General features: G+C 38.8%; 1 protein-coding gene across 8 annotated transcripts in view; it reads right to left on the reverse strand.

Moving 5' to 3' along the window:
- The window catches only part of slc25a21 (solute carrier family 25 member 21), a 455,579-nt gene that overhangs the window by 15,771 nt on the left and 420,101 nt on the right, over positions 1-19,707 (reverse strand). For 7 of the 8 annotated variants that reach the window (XM_063049977.1, XM_063050023.1, XM_063049993.1 and 4 more), the window contains 2 exons: positions 15,280-15,339; positions 7,946-8,053 (listed from right to left, as the gene is read on the reverse strand). In XM_063049977.1, coding sequence (XP_062906047.1) covers positions 7,946-8,053; positions 15,280-15,339 — 168 coding nt within the window. The remainder of the gene's footprint in view (positions 1-7,945; positions 8,054-15,279; positions 15,340-19,707) is intronic. The other variant, XM_063050003.1, reaches the window with a different exon arrangement.

Genomic DNA, 19,707 nt, shown 5'->3' on the forward strand with positions numbered 1-19,707 from the left:
TACCAGGGTGAATACACAAGTGCACTTTAACACTAAAAATAATTTTCAACGGTCACCTGGCTACATTTAGATCCTCCCCAAGCCAAAAGGCCCTTACTCTAAACCTATGACCTCTGATTTTAGATACCTCTAGCATGTAGAAGAGATTTCTACCATCTGCTCTATCACTGCACCTTCTCCTCCAGTCTAAGGAAAGCAAATTCAACTGAGCTAACTTCTCCTCATAAGTGAAATACCAAACATCTTGATAAATCTCCACAGCACTCTCCCCAGTGCAGTCAGCTCATTCCTGTAGTGTGGCAATGAGAAACATAAACAACACTCCATCTGTACCATAACCTCCCTGTTCCTATATCTGTGCCCTGGCTAATAAAGACAAGTTACCCCTAATTCATCTCTTTTGCTGCTATCTTCAGGGATTCTTGCACGTACATAAAGGTGCCTCTGTTCCTCAATACTCCCCTTGCCTGCCATCTGTTAGACATAGGAGCAGAATTAGACCACTGAGCTCCTCGAGTTTGCTCCACTATTTAATCATGGCTGATTGACCTTCCCTCTCTGTCCCATTCTGGTGCCTTCTCCCTGTAACCTTTGACACCCTTATGAATCAACAACTTACCACCCTCCACTTTAAATATATCCAATGACTTGTCCTCCAAAGCTATCTGTGGCAATGAATTCCACACAGATTCACCATTCTGGACTAGTTCCTGAGGATTGGAGGGTGGCTAATGTAACCCCACTTTTTAAAAAAGGAGGGAGAGAGAAACCGGGGAATTATAGACCAGTTAGCCTAACGTCGGTGGTGGGGAAACTGCTGGAGTCAGTTATCAAGGATGTGATAACAGCACATTTGGAAAGCAGTGAAATGATCGGACAAAGTCAGCATGGATTTGTGAAAGGAAAAACATGTCTGACGAATCTCATAGAATTTTTTGAGGATGTAACTAGTAGAGTGGATAGGGGAGAACCAGTGGATGTGGTATATTTGGATTTTCAAAAGGCTTTTGACAAGGTCCCACACAGGAGATTAGTGTGCAAACTTAAAGCACACGGTATTGGGGGTAAGGTATTGGTGTGGGTGGAGAATTGGTTAGCAGACAGGAAGCAAAGAGTGGGAATAAACGGGTCCTTTTCAGAATGGCAGGCGGTGACTAGTGGGGTACCACAAGGCTCAGTGCTGGGACCCCAGTTGTTTACAATATATATTAATGACTTGGATGAGGGAATTAAATGCAGCATTTCCAAGTTTGCGGATGACACGAAGCTGGGTGGCAGTGTTAGCAGTGAGGAGGATGCTAAGAGGATGCAGGGTGACTTGGATAGGTTGGATGAGTGGGCAAATTCATGGCAGATGCAATTTAATGTGGATAAATGTGAAGTTATCCACTTTGGTGGCAAAAATAGGAAAACAGATTATTATCTGAATGGTGGCCGATTAGGAAAAGGGGAGGTGCAACGAGACCTGGGTGTCATTATACACCAGTCATTGAAAGTGGGCATGCAGGTACAGCAGGCGGTGAAAAAGGCGAATGGTATGCTGGCATTTATAGCGAGAGGATTCGAGTACAGGAGCAGGGAGGTACTACTGCAGTTGTACAAGGCCTTGGTGAGACCACACCTGGAGTATTGTGTGCAGTTTTGGTCCCCTAATCTGAGGAAAGACATCTTTGCCATAGAGGGAGTACAAAGAAGGTTCACCAGATTGATTCCTGGGATGGCAGGACTTTCATATGAAGAAAGACTGGATGAATTGGGCTTGTACTCGTTGGAATTTAGAAGATTGAGGGGGGATCTGATTGAAACGTATAAGATCCTAAAGGGATTGGACAGGCTAGATGCAGGAAGATTGTTCCCGATGTTGGGGAAGTCCAGAACGAGGGGTCACAGTTTGAGGATAGAGGGGAAGCCTTTTAGGACCGAGATTAGGAAAAACTTCTTCACACAGAGAGTGGTGAATCTGTGGAATTCTCTGCCACAGGAAACTGTTGAGGCCAGTTCATTGGCTATATTTAAGAGGGAGTTAGATATGGCCCTTGTGGCTACGGGGGTCAGGGGGTATGGAGGGAAGGCTGGGGCGGGGTTCTGAGTTGGATGATCAGCCATGATCATAATAAATGGCAGTGCAGGCTCGAAGGGCCGAATGGCCTACTCCTGCACCTATTTTCTATGTTTCTATGTTTCTATTCTCTGGCTAAAGAAATTCCTCCTTATCAAAAGCTTTAGTGAGGTTCATTTGTCATTTGCATTACCCACATCAAAATAGTGCCAGTTAAGGGCTGGTACCCTTCCATAAGTAGTACTGAAAGATGCCAAGAGGCGCATTAAATTCAAGGAGCAAGTGCTTGGACCCATGCAGATAGCCATTTAAGGAAGAGCTAGGCAGGGCAAATATGGCTCCATGCTTTCACCATGTATTCAAGGATGAACAACAATTATTTCACCATCATTACCATGGCCATTATCTTTCAGCCCTGTCAGTGAACTTATTGGAAAGTGAGGCAAGAAGACCACTGCCATAAACACCTCTGTACTGTTACTCTGTAGTCTCAGTTCAACAGCTGGCCTTTGCTGATGTTTGTTGCAGTGGATTTACCCTGCTACTCTTGTTCTTTGTAAGTCCTAGGAGAGCTCTAAAGGGTCAGAGACTCAGATATGATTATGATTATGAAGACACGCAGTCCTCTTTTATTGTCATTTAGTAATGCATGCATTAAGAAATGATACATTATTTCCTCCGGTGTGATATCACAAAACACAGGACAGACCAAGACTGAAAAAACTGACAAAACCACATAATTATAACATATAGTTACAACAGTGCAACAATACCATAACTTGACGAAGAAGTCCGTGAGCACAGTAAAGTTCAAAGTTTCTCAAATGTCCCACATCTCACGCAGACGGGAGAAGGAAGAAAAACTCTCCCTGCCATGCCGACCACAATCCAACTCTGAGTCATCTGAAGACTTCAAGCTCTGATCAGCTCTCCGACATTGAGTACTGAGCGCCATCTCTGTCCGAACAATTCGACCTCCTTCTCGGTCACCAAAAGCAGGCAAGGCTGGGGATTTTGAGGCCTACCCTCCGAAAGATTCCCGATCACACCGTAACAACAGCAGCAAACGGGCGTTTCAGAAATTTGTCCAGATGTTCCTCTGTGCTTTCATGTCCATTCTCCATCAAATCAGAATTGTCCACGGCCCCTATTTAACAGATATGATATCATTTTTCACTGGAGGGCTGCGCACACGCAGGTGTGCCGCCACCTTCTCACTGGGATGTGCATATTTGTTCCTAGTAGCTAAAAGTTTTCTAGAACATCCAACTAAAATATGAATGACAAGTCCCAATGGTCTTTCTGGTTAAGCAGTTGAACAGTGCGGATATGCAGACTCCATGCAGACTATGTTAACCATTGTGAAGTGTTGTGCAGCAGTTTAAGTGCCTCAGGCACAGGAGAGCAAAAGTCAAAAGTTTCTTTATCTTCCTGCAATTATTTTGTTTAAATATGAATATCTGAGAAAATGCACAGTTGACGTACAATAAGAAGCACGACCTTGCACAGCTGTGCTCCAGCCAATATATTTCATTACAGACAGTACTTAAGGATTTACCTGACAATATGAAAAACTGCCCCTATATGAATGTCACCACAAATAAAAACCTGGAGGAGTGTAATCTACTCTAATCATAATCTATCAACAGAGCAATGCAAACCATGGTTAGCTCTGCAATTAAGCCATATAAGCTCATGTATATACTGGTCACTGGTGCTCAGTTTGAATTTTGGGGGGAATACTTCACTCTTCCAGCCTTCTTCCAAATTTGGACTAAAGAGATGAATTCCAGAGTCAACTTCAACCATGTAGATGTACCGGCCAAGAAAGTACACCAGCTCCTCTACTTCCTCCGAAGTCGTGTATGTGTGACAATAATAAGCCAATTACTGATTACTTTCCAGTCTTCAAGATTATCTCGAATAAGAATGAACTATCATGCTCTAGCAAAATATTTCTATTCCTCTCTCCACAGATGCTGCCAGAATTACTAAATATTTCCAGCATTTTCTATTTTACTTTATAAGAACCACACGAACTTTAATTTACTTCTGAATAAATTACAAAACTGAACAAGTCCCATTTGACTGGGTTTGGCCCATACCTCTCCAGATCTTTTAACACATCAAGGAGAGAGCAAGTGGTACTTTTGTCGTAAACACATGATGACATTATTTTGCTGTATGTCCACAGTAAGTATCATAAATAAATATACAACAGTCTATATGGATACAGAAACAAGAGATGCAACAGATAGCCAGAACGCAGGCCCTGGAAATCTGAAACCCATGAAAATACTGGAAGTTATCAGCATCACCAAGGAGGAAACCAGAGCTAACAACTTATGCTGAGGACCATTCATCAGAACTGTGGAAGTGAATAATTGTTTCTCACGCTGTCAGCAACAGTACAAAAGTGATCTTCTAGGCCTTTATTGGGCACACAGTTCTGATAATTTACCGAAAGCAGGATATAAATTTAAAGTCTGCATAGGTCATACTGGGAAATACCACATATGACAAATTATGGATGACATAGGCAAAATGGTAAAAATTAATAGCCAGAAGGCAAATGATTCTTAATACAGAAATTGTGTATTTTGGAGGAAATAACGTGGAAAACTGAAAATGCTGAAGGGTCCTGAAAGAGTGGCTGTGGAGAGAATGTTTCCTCTTGTGGGAGAATTTAGAACTAGAGGTTATTGTTTCAAAAATAACATGCAATCCATTTAAGACAGATGAAATATTTTCTCTGAGAATTGTCAGATTTGTATTGCTTTTCTTCAAAGGGTTGCCAAAAGAAACAGAATCTTTGAATTTTTAAATACAAAATTAGACTTTAAGTAGGGAGTGAGAAGTTACTGTGGGTAGATGGGAATGCAGAGCTTTTGTGGCAGTTAGTTCAGCTATGATCTTGTTAAATGCAGAGTAGGCTTGAAGAGTTGAATGGCCTTCTCTCGCTCCTAATTTGTATGTTATATGTAAGTATATAAACATAATATTAACATGGGGACTGGAATAAGTGGGAGTAGAGTGGGGGTAACAGAAACAAATCTTTAACATGGCAGGAAATTTTTGAAAAGTTGATTAAAATTATGTAGAAGGGATCCTTGGTTTTATTAATGGAGGAAAAGCAAATAAGTTACAATAAGTCACAGAATGTTCTTTAGGCTTCAACAGAAGTCAGCAATTTTGAGCCCTGCACTTTAGGAAGGATGCCAATATTTTAACAAGGTGAAGAAAAGATTGACTGGAATAATATGAGGGACTGGCAACTTCAGTTACATAGAGAAAATGAAGTTGGGATTGGTCTCACAGAAGCCATAGCTGACAAGAGATCTGATAGAGGTTTTTCAAAACCACGAATGATTTTGAAAAAGTACCATGATATCTCAAAGGGAGGTGAACAATGCCATAAGCAATTGTGTAGCTTCAGAGTACTGATAGGAGTGGACACCTATTTCAATGATATTGATTTGGCATCCTAGATAAAGAATCAGAAGAATCTGATCAGAGGGCCTACATCTTAAAGGTGCCAGGACTCCAACAAGAACCAAATGAAGAGTCAATGGAAGGCAAAAGAAAGAGAGTTAAATTTCTTTAATTATGTTCCAGTAATTTAGACCTAGTCTGGTAGAATAATTCTGGCATAAATCAGAATCAGGTTTATTATCACTGACATACATTGTAAAATTTGTTGTTTTGAGGCAGTACAGTGTAAGTCATAAAAATTATTATAAGTTACAATAAATAAATGGTACAAGAAGAGAAACTTGTATGTCACTTATGAAAATTGGGACTAAATACATCTATTATCAATTGCAGTGATACAATTACATACTAAACATTAAACCAAAGCTCAGACACAAATCACATTTTGTACCTTACAACTAATCAGCTACAGCAGGCATATCATATATTGTAACACAAATATTTTTAGGAGGGGTAATCTAACTGATGCCTTCAGCAAAAATGTATAGGACTGTACCATGCTCACATTCTTAAGTATTTGAAGCAAAGGATCTAGTTAACTGGGCTCAGTTGCCACACAGTCAGAGTCCAATGAAAGCTCAGAGATCATGAACATAACAATATGGTCATGACTGCTGTTTCAACACATCACATCCCACTCACTGAAAATCTCTTTCCCTTAAGTAACTCAGATGATTTAAATGTACTCCTCAATGCAGATTGACATGTGGAGGCTGGAGCTCTAGATGGCTGCAATCATTTACTTCCAAAATCTGCAAACCAATAAACTGAAGAGATATGCGTGCCCAATGCTTTCTAAACAAGGAGAAAGGGTTGGGGGACGGGGAAGAGGAGATGGTTTTTCTATCTCATTCACTGAAAGAATCATGACATCATGCATCAAAGGTTAGAAGGATGGGCGAAAGACCAGATCATTCACGACGTCACTGAGTGAGAAACAAGCAACATGGCCCATTATGATTTCTAATGTACACAGCAATGTATTGCCCATTGTGATTTGTGGAAGTATAAGAAGCTTAGAATGACAAACACCACTTACTCAGGTAATACATCAGAGGCATGGTGCATGACTGCAGCAATACGTAAGATGACGGTCATTACTGACTGAATACATGATCTTTATTAAGATAAAGCAAGAGCACCACTCTCCATCTCTGCTGTCTTGCTTCTTTACAAGGGGGGCTTGAAATTTGGTCCTTCTCATAACAGTCTTTGGGTGAAGTAGGACTAAAAAATGAGGAAGTATCGGTATGTATAGGTAAAAAAAAGTATTGACCTAAAAATTGTTTCCAAAACTTCAGACAAATTGCAGCTCCAAACTTGACTGTGGCTAAGTCCTTCTGTCACCCTCACCCCTGCATAGAGAACAGCAAGTGATGAAAGGGCCCTTTAGAAAGTACAGATGTAGGGCTTGTCTGCTCTTGCTGTACAGATCTGATCACTTGTGCATGTTATACACAGATTGATATTTGCATATACATGAATCATTTGTATGGGATTGACATTAATTTTACTAGGACAAGGATTGATATCAACTTTGCTTCATGCATGTACATGTCATGCACACAAAAGCATGCATTTGAAAACTATAAAAGATTTCATGTTACATTTAAAAGAAGAATACACAATTGAATTTTTGAACTGTTACCTCTGCTGACCAATCTTTTTTTTAGTTTTTGTTCTGTTTATTAATTGAAGGATTTTTCTCAACTTAACCTGTCCAAGGTAAACATAATTGGTTTATGCCTCCTATACACTCAGTTGCCACTTTATTAGGTACACTTGTACACCTGTTCATTAATACAAATACCCAATTAACCAAACATGTGGCAACAACTGAATGCATAAAAACATGAGGTTCAGTTGTTGTTCATACCAAATACCAGAATGGGGAAGAAATGTGATCTAAGTGACTTAGACCATGGAATGATTGTTGGTGCCAGATGGGGTGATTTGAGTTTCTTAGAAACTCCTGATCTGTTGGGATTTTCACATACAACAGTCCATAGAGTTTACAGAGAATGGTGTGAAAAACAAAAAAAAAAGCACATCCAATGAGTGCCAGTTCTGTGGGTAAAAATAACTTGCAATGGGAGAAGTCAGAGGATAATGGTTAGACTGTTCAAGCTGTCAGGAAGACAACAGTAATTTAAATAATCATGCATTACACAATGGTGTGCAGAAGAGCATCTCTGAGCGCACAACAGGTCAAACCTTGAAGTGGATGGGCTACAGCAGCAGAAGGCCACAAACATACTCTCAGTTGCCACTTTAGTAGGTACAGGTGCTACCTGATAAAGTGGCCACTTAGTGTATCTCAAACAGGTAATTAGCATAACAAGACAACATTAATAAGGAAAAATTAATGCAATATAGAGTTTAAATTCTACTTACCTGTGAAAAAGAATTCCATTGAGCTTGTAGGCTAACCTTGACTACTTCAAAAGGATTGACAACGATTGCTTCTGTGAGACCAGATCCAAGACCAGCCAGTGTAAAAATCTAGAAAATTACCAATAAATGCATAATTGGGAATTACTGAGGATTTAAAGAAAATAACACTGTTCTTAGTTTAGATTAGTGTTACCCTTATCTCTGACAGTGATAACTTCAAAGCCTACTTCAAATGATTAACTACATAATCCAAGCTCACACTTTAGTACCACACTGAAGCAGAATCAGAATCAGATTTATTATCACCGACATATGTCGTGAAATTTGTTTTGTGACAGCAGTAGAATGCAAAGCATCAGATTACTATGTTACAATAAATGAATGAATGGGGGGAAAAGTGCACAAGAGGAAAAGTGAGGTAGTGTTTATCAACCATTCAGAAATGTGATGGCATATGAAAAGAAACTAAAACATTGCATGTGGGTCTTTAGGGACTGCACCATTCATCAGCAAATTTCAGGTAAACTTTAAAGAAAGCACTTGCCTATTCTCTCAAGTGGACTGAAAAGATCTCAAGATTAGACAGACACATGAACTGGCAGGAAATATGGGGATATGTGTAGATCAATGGAATTAGATAGATGGACACCATACTTGGCACGATAATGGTAGACCAAAGGGTCTAAATGTTCTGCGTTCTGATCTATGTTCTATGTTCATTCTGACAGCATGAACTTGAGGCTTGGAATGATCCCTGTGCCAGAACAGCTAGCCTGATATTGAGTCATACACCTTATTTGTTTGTAAACTTTAGATACCAACTGGGTGACCCAAGCAGCTTGTTTACAATTATCATTTCAATTTAGCAAGAGGTCTCAGTGGGGAGAGTGAAACAGTTGAGGAGCTTTCTAGTTAGACAAAACTCAAATTAAAAACTCTCACCATGTTTTTAAATGTCCCCTCAGTCTCGTATTTTCCCATCTTTAATTTCCTCCAATCCCATAAAATATAGTTGAAAGCTATGCTCAAGCCAGTTGTCAACTTCAATTACTCCACCATTATTGATCATTCCTGAAGTTTCCAGGGCCCTACACTCTAGAATTATTTCTTTCAACTTCTGTACCTTTCCAACTCTCTCTCTGCCTTAAGATAATCTGTTCCTTTGAATATCTCTATTAAAAAATGAGACAAAGAAAAGACACATAACCACTCATTAATGTTGTAATTGTTCTAGGCTTTGGTCTCAAAATCAACCCATTAATATAATAATAAAATTAACTCTTCATCACAGCAAAACCACAAAGCCTCACAGTTCTCAATATTGATGTATTAACTTGATAACGTTTGATTTGTTAAACCATGCTTCAGTACCAGGATTTATCATTTTTTAAAAATTCCATTGCTGAAGAACTAGTCTGTTCAGATTTCACACTTGGATACGCTTTGTTTGACTTGAACAGTGCTCTGCTGTTCCAGTTCAATGGTTTTCAAAGTAAAGAGAAATTTAAGGGAAATTAATTGTTGAATTCAATTTTTATGTAATACTGTTGCTGTAATTTAATACATGCCTTTGAGGAAATTGGTTTGAGTCAAGGTGACTTTCCCAAGGTAGAGCTAATGTCGGATAAGCTTGTGTAAAATTAAGCAACTTGTTAGACAATACAATAGAATTATTAAGATCTTAGGTTGCAATTGTTCCAGTTGAAACTCTGCAAGTCTATAATTTTAAATTAAACAGATTTGAAAAACGTTCAAAATGAATTCAGGTGAAATTCACAAACAGTTAATTCATAAGTTATAGGCTGAAAATGTATGGTGTATGTAAATAGTGGACCAAATAAATAAACATCGATTATTCTACCATTTGGATTAAGATGATTCATCACAATAATTCAATAAAATCAGATAAACTATTTCACCTTCACTGTAATTCAAAAACTACTCATAAGGAAGGACATTCTTCTGTGGTAATAAACACTGCAATATGCAATAAATATTGACACCATAAAAGGCGAATAATGCAAACATAATAAAGGGAAGCATTTAGCCTCTTGTGCTTGCTCTGCAATTCTAGAAAATCCTGGGTGATTTTTTTTTTACCACAGTGCCATTTTCCACATATCCCTTTATTACTGTAATAAGTGAAAATCTGGTAATCTCAGTCTCTTGGTGTATTCAGTTACAGAGCTTTCACAGCCTACTGGGTGAAGAGATTTCTTCTCACCTCAGTCCTAAATAAACACCAATTTGAAACTCTTATGCCTGGTTCTGGCCATCCCAGCCAGGTAAACGACAACTCAGCATTTACCTTGTCAAGGCCCACAAGTATTTTAAGACATTTCAATGAGACCATCACTCATTCTTCTAAACTCATGAGAGTATTGGCTCAATCTGTTTACTGAAGCTAGCTTGAAGCCAGTAAAAAGAGCATGCCTGGATTTAATACACAAACTAAGTGATTATTCTACTTTGGAAAAGTTTTGCAGTATACAATTGACTAAAATATGAGCTGGACCAACTATATAAACATTATGTTTGTAAAAGCAGTGTAGTAGCTCACCTGCAATCCCTTAAAGACCATTTGCCATTTGCAAGTGCTGATCATTATAGTGTAATGAAATACCTCTCACCTGAATTTGAAGAAAAAGCCACAGAGCATGTAAAAAAACATCTAGGACAAGTAGTTGACCTGATGACCTGCATTCTAGGGATTTAAAGGAAGTAATAGCTGTGGTTGTGGTTATATTGGCTGGCATTTTCCAAAATGCCATAGATGTGAGAATTGCTTCCAGAGTGGAAGAAGCAAATACGTATGATCACACTAGTTGAGAAGGATGGAGAGAAGGAACAGTTTACTGTTGATCAGTTAGTTGGAACAAATACGGGAACCTACTAACAAGTATGTAGTAATACTTGTGCAAGGGAAATCATGTTTGATAAATCATGGAGCTTGCAGAATATATTTTAACTTTCAGAAGGCTTACATTAAAGTGTACAATTTGGATTACTAACCAAAATTAGAGTACAAAGAATTGAGAGTGCACATTGCATGGATTGCGGATTGGTTGATAGAAAGCAGAGAGGAGGAATAAGTGGGTCACTTGCAGAATTGTGGCTGGGGGTAAAGGTTGTGATCTATGGGATACTGCAGCGACCTGTACTGTGGGTGCCCAGCTGTTCACTATCTTCAATGATCAGATGAGAGGATCAAGGATAATATTTTCACATTTGTTGATGGTACAAACTCAGAGAACAACCTGGGTTATAAGGAGCATGCAAAGAGATTCAAGAAGTTGTAAGTAGTTTGGTAGGAAGGCAGCATATTGTTTTCCCCTAATGGTGAGAGAATTATGTTCTCAATATTATTTATTTACTTATTTATCATTATTATATTTGCACAGTTTGTCTTCTTTTCCACATTGGATATTTGTCAGACTTTCATGTTTAGTTTTTCATTGATTCTATTGTATTCTATTCTTTGTCCTGCTGTGAAAGCCTACAAGAAAATGAATCTCAGGGTAGTGTATGGTGATTTTATATATATATATATACACACATACACACACACACACACACACACACACACACACACACACACACACACACAAGCTTACTTTGAACTTTAGGACTGAAGGTTTTGATTTTCAAAGAACCCTAGTGTCCATGTACACAAATCACTGAAGGTTAACATGCAGGTAGACCTGGTATTTAGGAAGGCAAATTGCTCTTTAATGAAAGAAGATTTGAGAACAAACACAGAGACGACTTACTCTAATTATATGGGAGATTGGACAGATCATAGCTGGAACATTATGTGTAGGTTTGGCCTTCCAGTCCAAGGAAGGCTGTCCTTGTAGTTGAAGGAATGCAGTGAGAGTTCACCAGATTGATTCCCAAATTGACAGGTTTATCATATGAGCAGGAAATTATTAAACAGACTGGACCCGTACTTCAAGTCTGGAAGAATGCGAGGTAATCAATTTGAAAGGAAGAGATTCTTAAGGAACTTGACAGAGTTGGCATTTCTCTTACTAGAACCAGTAACATAACCTTAAGCAGGCTGTTCAATCAGAGATGAGCAGAAACTTCTTTATTCTAAGGGTTGCGAACCTTTGTAGTTCTTAATCTGAGAAAACTATATAGATTCAATCACTTCATATATTCAAGTCAGAGATCAACTGATTTTAAGATGTTAGGGTAAACAAGGGATAGTGGACTATGGGATTAGTGGAGGAAAGCGGCTCAGAGGTTAAAAGCAAATCTGCCAAAACTGGAGGAGGCCTGAGAGGTTGACTAACCTACTCCTGATTCTATTTATTCTGTTTTGACTGATTCGTAAACCATCCTGATGTGTACTACTGTCCATTCATTGTTATAATGTCAAAGTCCTGGAATTCTTTGGGAAGAAATAGCGTTGACTCAGAATGTGCAAGCTTCCACTGAAGTTTAAGGGAATTAAAGACATAAAACTGAGCCATCACAATGCCACCAGTGGTAGATGGATTTAACTACCATACCAACTTTACAGAGGTAATTCCATTCAATTTGGAATTTGGAAATTATGATCAAATGAACAAAAGGGATACAAGATAAAAGCCAACAAAAGCTAAGGTGAGATTTTACAGCCAGCTACTGATTTTACAAATTTAACAGCAGAGATGGAAATAATGTGTTATCTTCTGGCAATTTGCAATTCATATGGTTTCTCTTCCTCACAACAAATTGCTAGATGAATTGCATTCAATAACAAACGTATACTACAAAATAGATTAGATTAGATTCAACTTTATTGTCATTGTGCCGAGTACAGATACAATGCCAATGAAATGTATTTAGCATCTGACCAGAAATGCAAATAGTGTTATTTACAAAATAAATGCGAATAAAAAAAGTGCTACAGCACACAAATATAAAAGTACTGAGACAGTATAGTACATGTAACTTACAGTATATGTAACTTCTGTAGTAAAATTCAACCCCATGCAAATAAGGGTAAATGGGGCAGATTACGAAAGGAAATTCTGCATTCGGTTTTTTTATCTCCTTGTGTACCATCTCAATATACTTACATATGTATACATCTCTCTGGATGGCCTGCAAACCAAAACTTTTCAATGTATCTCAGTGCACATGACAATCATAAACGATTTTCTAATTTGTAAGGTCAGTAAATGGACACCTCCTCCTTTCATCATTTTTCCATTTGGCATTTCCAAATCATTTACCTTTAATATGAGCAAAGCACCAAGAATCTGAAATTAAAGCAGCCAGTGCTGGAATGCTCATCATGCTTATTATCAGTAAGAACGACGCAATAAAAGTCCTCAACAAGCTAACGCACTGGAACATAAACATCTAGCCCAGAGTTTAAATAGTTTGACAATGGAAGTAAACATCGACTGTGCTTCTTCCTATGGATGCTGCCTGGCCTGCTGCGTTCCACCAGCATTTTGTGTGTGTTGCTTGAATTTCCAGCATCTGCAGATTTTCTCGTGTTTCCTTATGCTGTGCTGTCTTCCATATTTAACTGCTATATCTATATTAATGCCGTATCAGGGTGTATAGGATATTCAGGGAGAGGTAGCAATTCTGGTGTCGGGGCTTGTTGTATCCATTCTGGGGCAGCTCACTCACCTTTGGTCCCCATTGGCCACTCAGCTCTCACTTGTGGCTCCAGTAGCTGCTTGCATGCAACAGCAGCCACACACCAGTATACAGCTTCAACAAGCAGGCTAAATCAGATGAGGGTAGCCAATGGCCTAATACCCTGGTGAGATAGGGACATGCCTGTCCTAGCATGCAAAGTCAGCTCTGGCAGATTGGGTGGATGAGATCTATAGTGAAATCCGACAGCCAGGAGGGCAGTACTGCACTACTCCATGGAGAGCAAAGGGCATGACAAGGCACAGAAGATGTCATGGTCATCCGCTGCAACCTAGGAAGATCCCAGTTTGTGATGCTTGTTCATATCACTGGACCCAGATTTCTGAGGTCAAGAGAGTGGAAATGGCCCAGTGCAACAACTTTTCCACTTTCAAAACTCTCCCACACACAATTTCAGTCATTATCATACATGACGTACAATCACCAATGCTGTATCACTATCCAAAAGCATAAGTGCCCTTAAGTAGCAAACAAAACAGCACTTCTTGCATTGCTCCAGGAAGTAAAAGCACAATCAGTTTCCCTCACCATCAAACAGGGGGTTTTAGGCTACACAGTTAATCACCTGGCCAAAGCATTTCTTTCTGATTTGAAATTTTTTTTATTCATTATAGTTTATACCAGTTATATTTTTGGCCACTTACAGGACTATAGTTTTGGCACTGGAAAGTTTTGAATAATATATATTACATAAATGCACACATCTGCTAAAATTGAGACCCAAGTTCATTAAAGACCTTTATATATTTTTAAAGTGATTTCTCAACACTGGGATCAATATCAGGAATTTCAAATTAAAGCCTTAAAACAACTTTAGAGTATCAGAGCCTTTGCGTATTATTTCTCACATTATCCCAAGTAACAATAATAATAAAGAATGTTAGCTTAGTTTGATTTATATCTCTTTAATTATGTAGCTCTGACAACATCAGTTAAGATCAACTGACAAAGATATCAAGAGTGAAATTCTACTGAAAGAAATGAAAACCAGTTCAAAATTCCAGATTTCCAATATTATGAAGCCACTTATTTTGTTATTTACATGTAACTTTTAAAAACTCCTGCAACAACATGCCCCTAATCCCTTCCAAATAATCATGCCTCATACCCTGGGTTTTCATAAACTGGACAGCTTTCCATGATGCCTGTCTAGAAGTCTGTTGATCTGCCAGTCAGCAACAATTTTAACACTAAACTTTTGACTTTGTACAAGTTAGCCACTGAGTACGCTTCCCTAACAAGTTCATCCTTAACTAACTCTGTTCAACACCTAAATACACAAGCACAGGTAAACAGGAAGTTGACAGCAGGAATGCAAGAAGACAAAGGCACTAAACCCTGTGATGAATGACAGCTCATGAACAAATTTACAGTGAGTTAAACTTATAAAACTTAATAGTATATGGAGATTTGGTTGACCATAACATGTAACCTCAAATTATAAAAATAAGTTATTTAAGTCTTTATAAGGAAAATGACAGTTAACCAAAATTGGGGAAAAAAATAAGTGAAGCCATGTGTTGCATTAAAGAACCATTTATTGTGGAACATTGTAACAATAAATTGTTCACATTTTATCGACATCTTTAGGAAAGTGACTGCTATGTGAAAGTTTATCACCAGTTTAACTAGATGTAATGCCAATCAAAGGAGCTATAATTTGTACTTACCACACCAGTTGGCAGCGAAGCATAGCCTAATATCTTCTTATATTGCTCAAAAGTCAAAAACTAGAAACCAAACCATAATGATATAATCATTAGTTCAAATAAGATAACCAAATGTGTTGACCTCTTCAGCAAATGCCATTGTGCTGTTCAATTCATTTTCAATCAAAGGCAAAAGTAAATGCATTAAATGAATGCCCACAAAATGAAAAGAAAAGCTTTCTTAAGTATATAAGGGGTAAAAGAGAGTCGAGGGTACATATAGGACCAACACAAAATGACGCTGGATATATTGTAATGAGAGATGCAGAGATGGCAGAGGAACTGAATGCATATTTTGCATCAGGTCTTCACAGTAGAAGACGTCTGCAGTATACCGGACATTCAAGAGTGTCAGGGAAGTGAAGTTTGTGCAGTGAAAATTACGACTGAGAAGGTGCTTAGGAAGCTTAATAGTCTGAGGGTGGATAAATCTCCTGGACCTGATGGAATGCACCCTCGGGTTCTGAAGGAAGTAGCTGGAGAGATCGCGGAGGCATTAACGATGATCTTTGAAGAATCGATAGATTCTGGCATTGTACTAGATGACTGGAAAATTGCAAATGTTACTCCGCTATTTAAGAAGGGTGGGAGGCAGCAGAAAGGAAACTATAGACCTGTTAACCTGACATGAGTAGTTGGGAAGTTGTTGGAATCGATTGTTAGGGATGAGATTATGGAGTACCTGGAGGCACATGAGAAGATAGGCCTAAGCCAGGCAGAGATAGATAGGTTCTTGATTAGCCAGGGTATCAAAGGGTATGGGGTGAAAGCAGGGGAGTGGGGATAACTGGAAGAATTGGATCAGCCCATGATTGAACGGCGGAGCAGACTCAATGGGCCGAATGACCTACTTCTGCTCCTATATCTTATGGTCTTAAAACTTCTAAGAATAAGGGCCATAATGTTCCATTTTCAAAAAGAAGCAAGTAACATGAATCAGATATAAATACAGCTGTGTGTTCTTTAGTTGCACAAAATAACATTTCAAAATTAATTACTGAAGGGAATTGAAGGGAATAAGTAGGGATGATAATGGTAGTTTTAATCTCAAAAAAGACACAATTGAAGAGACATCAATAATTACAAGCCACTTTCTGAACAATGTAAGGTACCTGAGCCACATTTTTCAATAGAAGTATTTTTAAAAGAAAGAGTTCAACATAAAAAGTCATTCTTGATCAAACAGTGACAGACAGGTAATCAGGTATATATTTCAAATTAACACAAAATCAAATTAGCTCCAAATTTTCCACACAGTGAGCCAAACAAAAGAGCTTGTCCTTTAAACTCTGTTGTCCAACCTAACTTTTTCAACCCACTCCATCCTTTCTACACTAGCACTGCTTTTCCAGATAACTGTGTACCTTACTCCCTTCTTCTCAGTAAGTAATCAATTCAGCTGCTTTTTAAACATGTCAATTAGTGTGTATCATTAAGAAGGGAATTAGTCTAAGGTAACAGAGCATTTCAAAGGTTGGTGAATGAACTGGTAACTGTGATATGATCACTATGACTTATTCCATTCGATTTAATGAATAAATGACAATTTTTATGCAGTAAAAAAGACATGGAGTGATAGCATGGAATCCAATAAGGTGCTTAGGTAATACTGATGCTATTTCAACAGTGATTGCATATCAAAACAACTTAATTAGCTGTCAATCACTTTGTGTTCTCCTGAGAAAGAATAAAAAATATGCTATATAATGCTAGTTCTATATACAACTAACCAATGATTCCTATTATTAGAAATTTTTTATCTGCATGGTGGAAGTCCAGCTAGCTTGGCACAATACTATACTGAAGGGTAGACAGGAAGGGACAGGACTAGTGATTTACACTACAATTCCATTTTATAGCAGACTCAGGGACAATCAAGTTAAGACAGAAGTGCTTTCCATCTAGTGCATAAGAAAGCAAACCAAAAATTATACAATGGGCCAAATCATGCAGCATGTGATTTTCGAGCTGCTAGATCTGTTCTGAGTGAATTATGAATATACTGCTATATAATGCTTTTGTTAGAGACCCTCAGCATGAAGGCGGCACTTTGGCTTTGAAGGATAATTATCTTGTGGTAACTTTTACTAATGCTAGATTGGCAAGGACCAGCTCGAGCAGGATCACTCTCTACTTGCCACAGACCCAGTTTGGAATTTATGTCCTTTCAAAGCTCGACAAGCTCAGACTATGCTACCATCTTACTCTTGGTGATGGGTAATGAAGTCCACCATCCAATTTATATTCCGTTCCCTAACTGTTTTTAGTGTTTCTTTGAATTGTTGTTGAATATGAAGGAGCACTGATTGATAAACTGAGGGAGTACAGCCAGTAGTAATTGGGTATCCTTGCTCATGTTTAATCTGATGTCACGAAACTTCACAGTGCCTCAAGTTGATGTTGAGCACTTCCAGGGATACTCCATTTCAAACTGTATACCACTGCACCTCCACTGGGTCATTCCTACTAGCTCGAGAAGTGTATCCAACGATTATGGTGGAGGAGATATTCTAGCGAGATCAGCCAATGAGGGTGTATGGATAGAATTTAGGAATAAGAAAGGGGGGAGTCGCTTTGATGGGGTTATACTAACATCCCAATAGTTAATAGGAATTAGAAGACCAATATGGATGCAGATAGCAGAAAGGTGTAAAATCAATAGGGTTGTAATAGAGAGAGATTTTAACCTTCACAATATTGACAGATTGTTTTAGTGTACAGTATTTAAGTGAGGAGAATTTGTAAAATTAATTTAAAAAGGACCTTAGGAGCATTGATATACAAAGGGACAAAAGGGTTCTCAAGTCCATAGCTCTAGACATTCAGATTATCTGGCTGGTAACTTAACCATAGTGCCACTGCTTTATCCTGTTATCCATGACATAGAAGCCTTCTGCCATATGTAGGTATATTGAATATTTAAAAATTTTATTTAGAGATACAACCCTTCTGGCTCTTCGTGTCATACTGTCCAGCAACCCCTGACTTTTTTTTTAAGGCATTCATTAGTCTTGCAAGACCATGGATCTGTGCCTAGAAAGTCTTCACTCTCCAGGGCGCAGGCCTGGGCAAGGTTGTATGGAAGACCGGCAGTTGCCCATGCTGCAAATCTCCCCTCTCCACGGCACCGATGTTGTTCAAGGGAAGGGCAAGGACCAGTACAGCTTGGCAATAGTGTCGTCGCAGAGCACTGTGTAGTTAAGTGCCTTGCTCAAGGACACAACACGCTGCCTCGGCCGGGGCTCGAACTCACAACCTTCAGGTTGCTAGTCAAATGCCTTAACCACTTGGCCACGTGCCCATCCCTGATTTAACCCTAGCCTAATCATGGGACAATTTACAATGAACCTACTAACTAGTATGTCTTTGGACTGTGGAAGAAAACCAGAATACCCAGGGAAAACCCACATATTCCATGGGGAGAACATATAGATTCCTTACAGGTGACATCGGAACTGAACTCTGAACTCAAGTGCCTTGAACTGTAATAGTGTCGCACTAACCCTATATCCATCTGAGTGCACTACTTTGAGAGCTACTGCATCACGATGATAGTACTAGATAATGCCATCAATTTTGAGAAAATGGGATTAATGTTTGTCCAAAAAGGTGGAATCCATATCAGTACAATAGATGCAAAGATTTTATATCATTCCTGTATGCTTCAAAAAGAGATGATGTAATTCAGCTTGGAGACGAGTCACTAAACGAATTGGCATTGCAGGAGCAGGGCCAAGAGCAGAAAGATAAGCTTTCCTTCAGAATTAACATGCTAGCCCCTGATATCATTGAGAAGGAGGGCAACTTTAGAGTCTCTCCCTTCTGTTGGCTATGTAATCACCCATCTGGTGAAGTGCAGTCAGATGGACTGACCAGACAAGACAGAACTGCAGAGCTTCAATGTGATCTTCTGGCTGTGAGCTCTCTCAGCTCTGTCTATTGCACAGTATTTCTGCTGGTTTACATACTTTGTCCTGAATGCGGAATGCAGCACAATTGGTTGAATTGCCATGAGCAGAAACAGAATGTATTGTTCAGCACAGGAGGGTAGTAATGGCTGACTGTGCAATCACAGTAACATTAAAGACCATCATATTCTTATGAAGCCCAACTTTTCTGATTTCTTCGTAATACATTCTGATTCCTCCTCCATATAAGAGAGGATGAAGTACAAATCAGCTGAATGCTATTGTAAGCAGAGACATCTTCCCTCAAGTGCTGATGCAGTCAAGCAGCTCCAATATTTCACCCATGCCAAGGAAATCACCCAAGGTATGTGAGCTCCTATTGCTCATGCCTGCATGACACTCAATCCAATAACATGGTTCATCACAAAAATATGTTCTCAGTCTGCATTCGATTCCTCAGTAGAGTATCCTGAAATCACTA

The sequence above is a fragment of the Mobula hypostoma genome, chromosome 1, assembly GCF_963921235.1.
Source record: "Mobula hypostoma chromosome 1, sMobHyp1.1, whole genome shotgun sequence".
NCBI lineage: Eukaryota > Metazoa > Chordata > Chondrichthyes > Myliobatiformes > Myliobatidae > Mobula > Mobula hypostoma.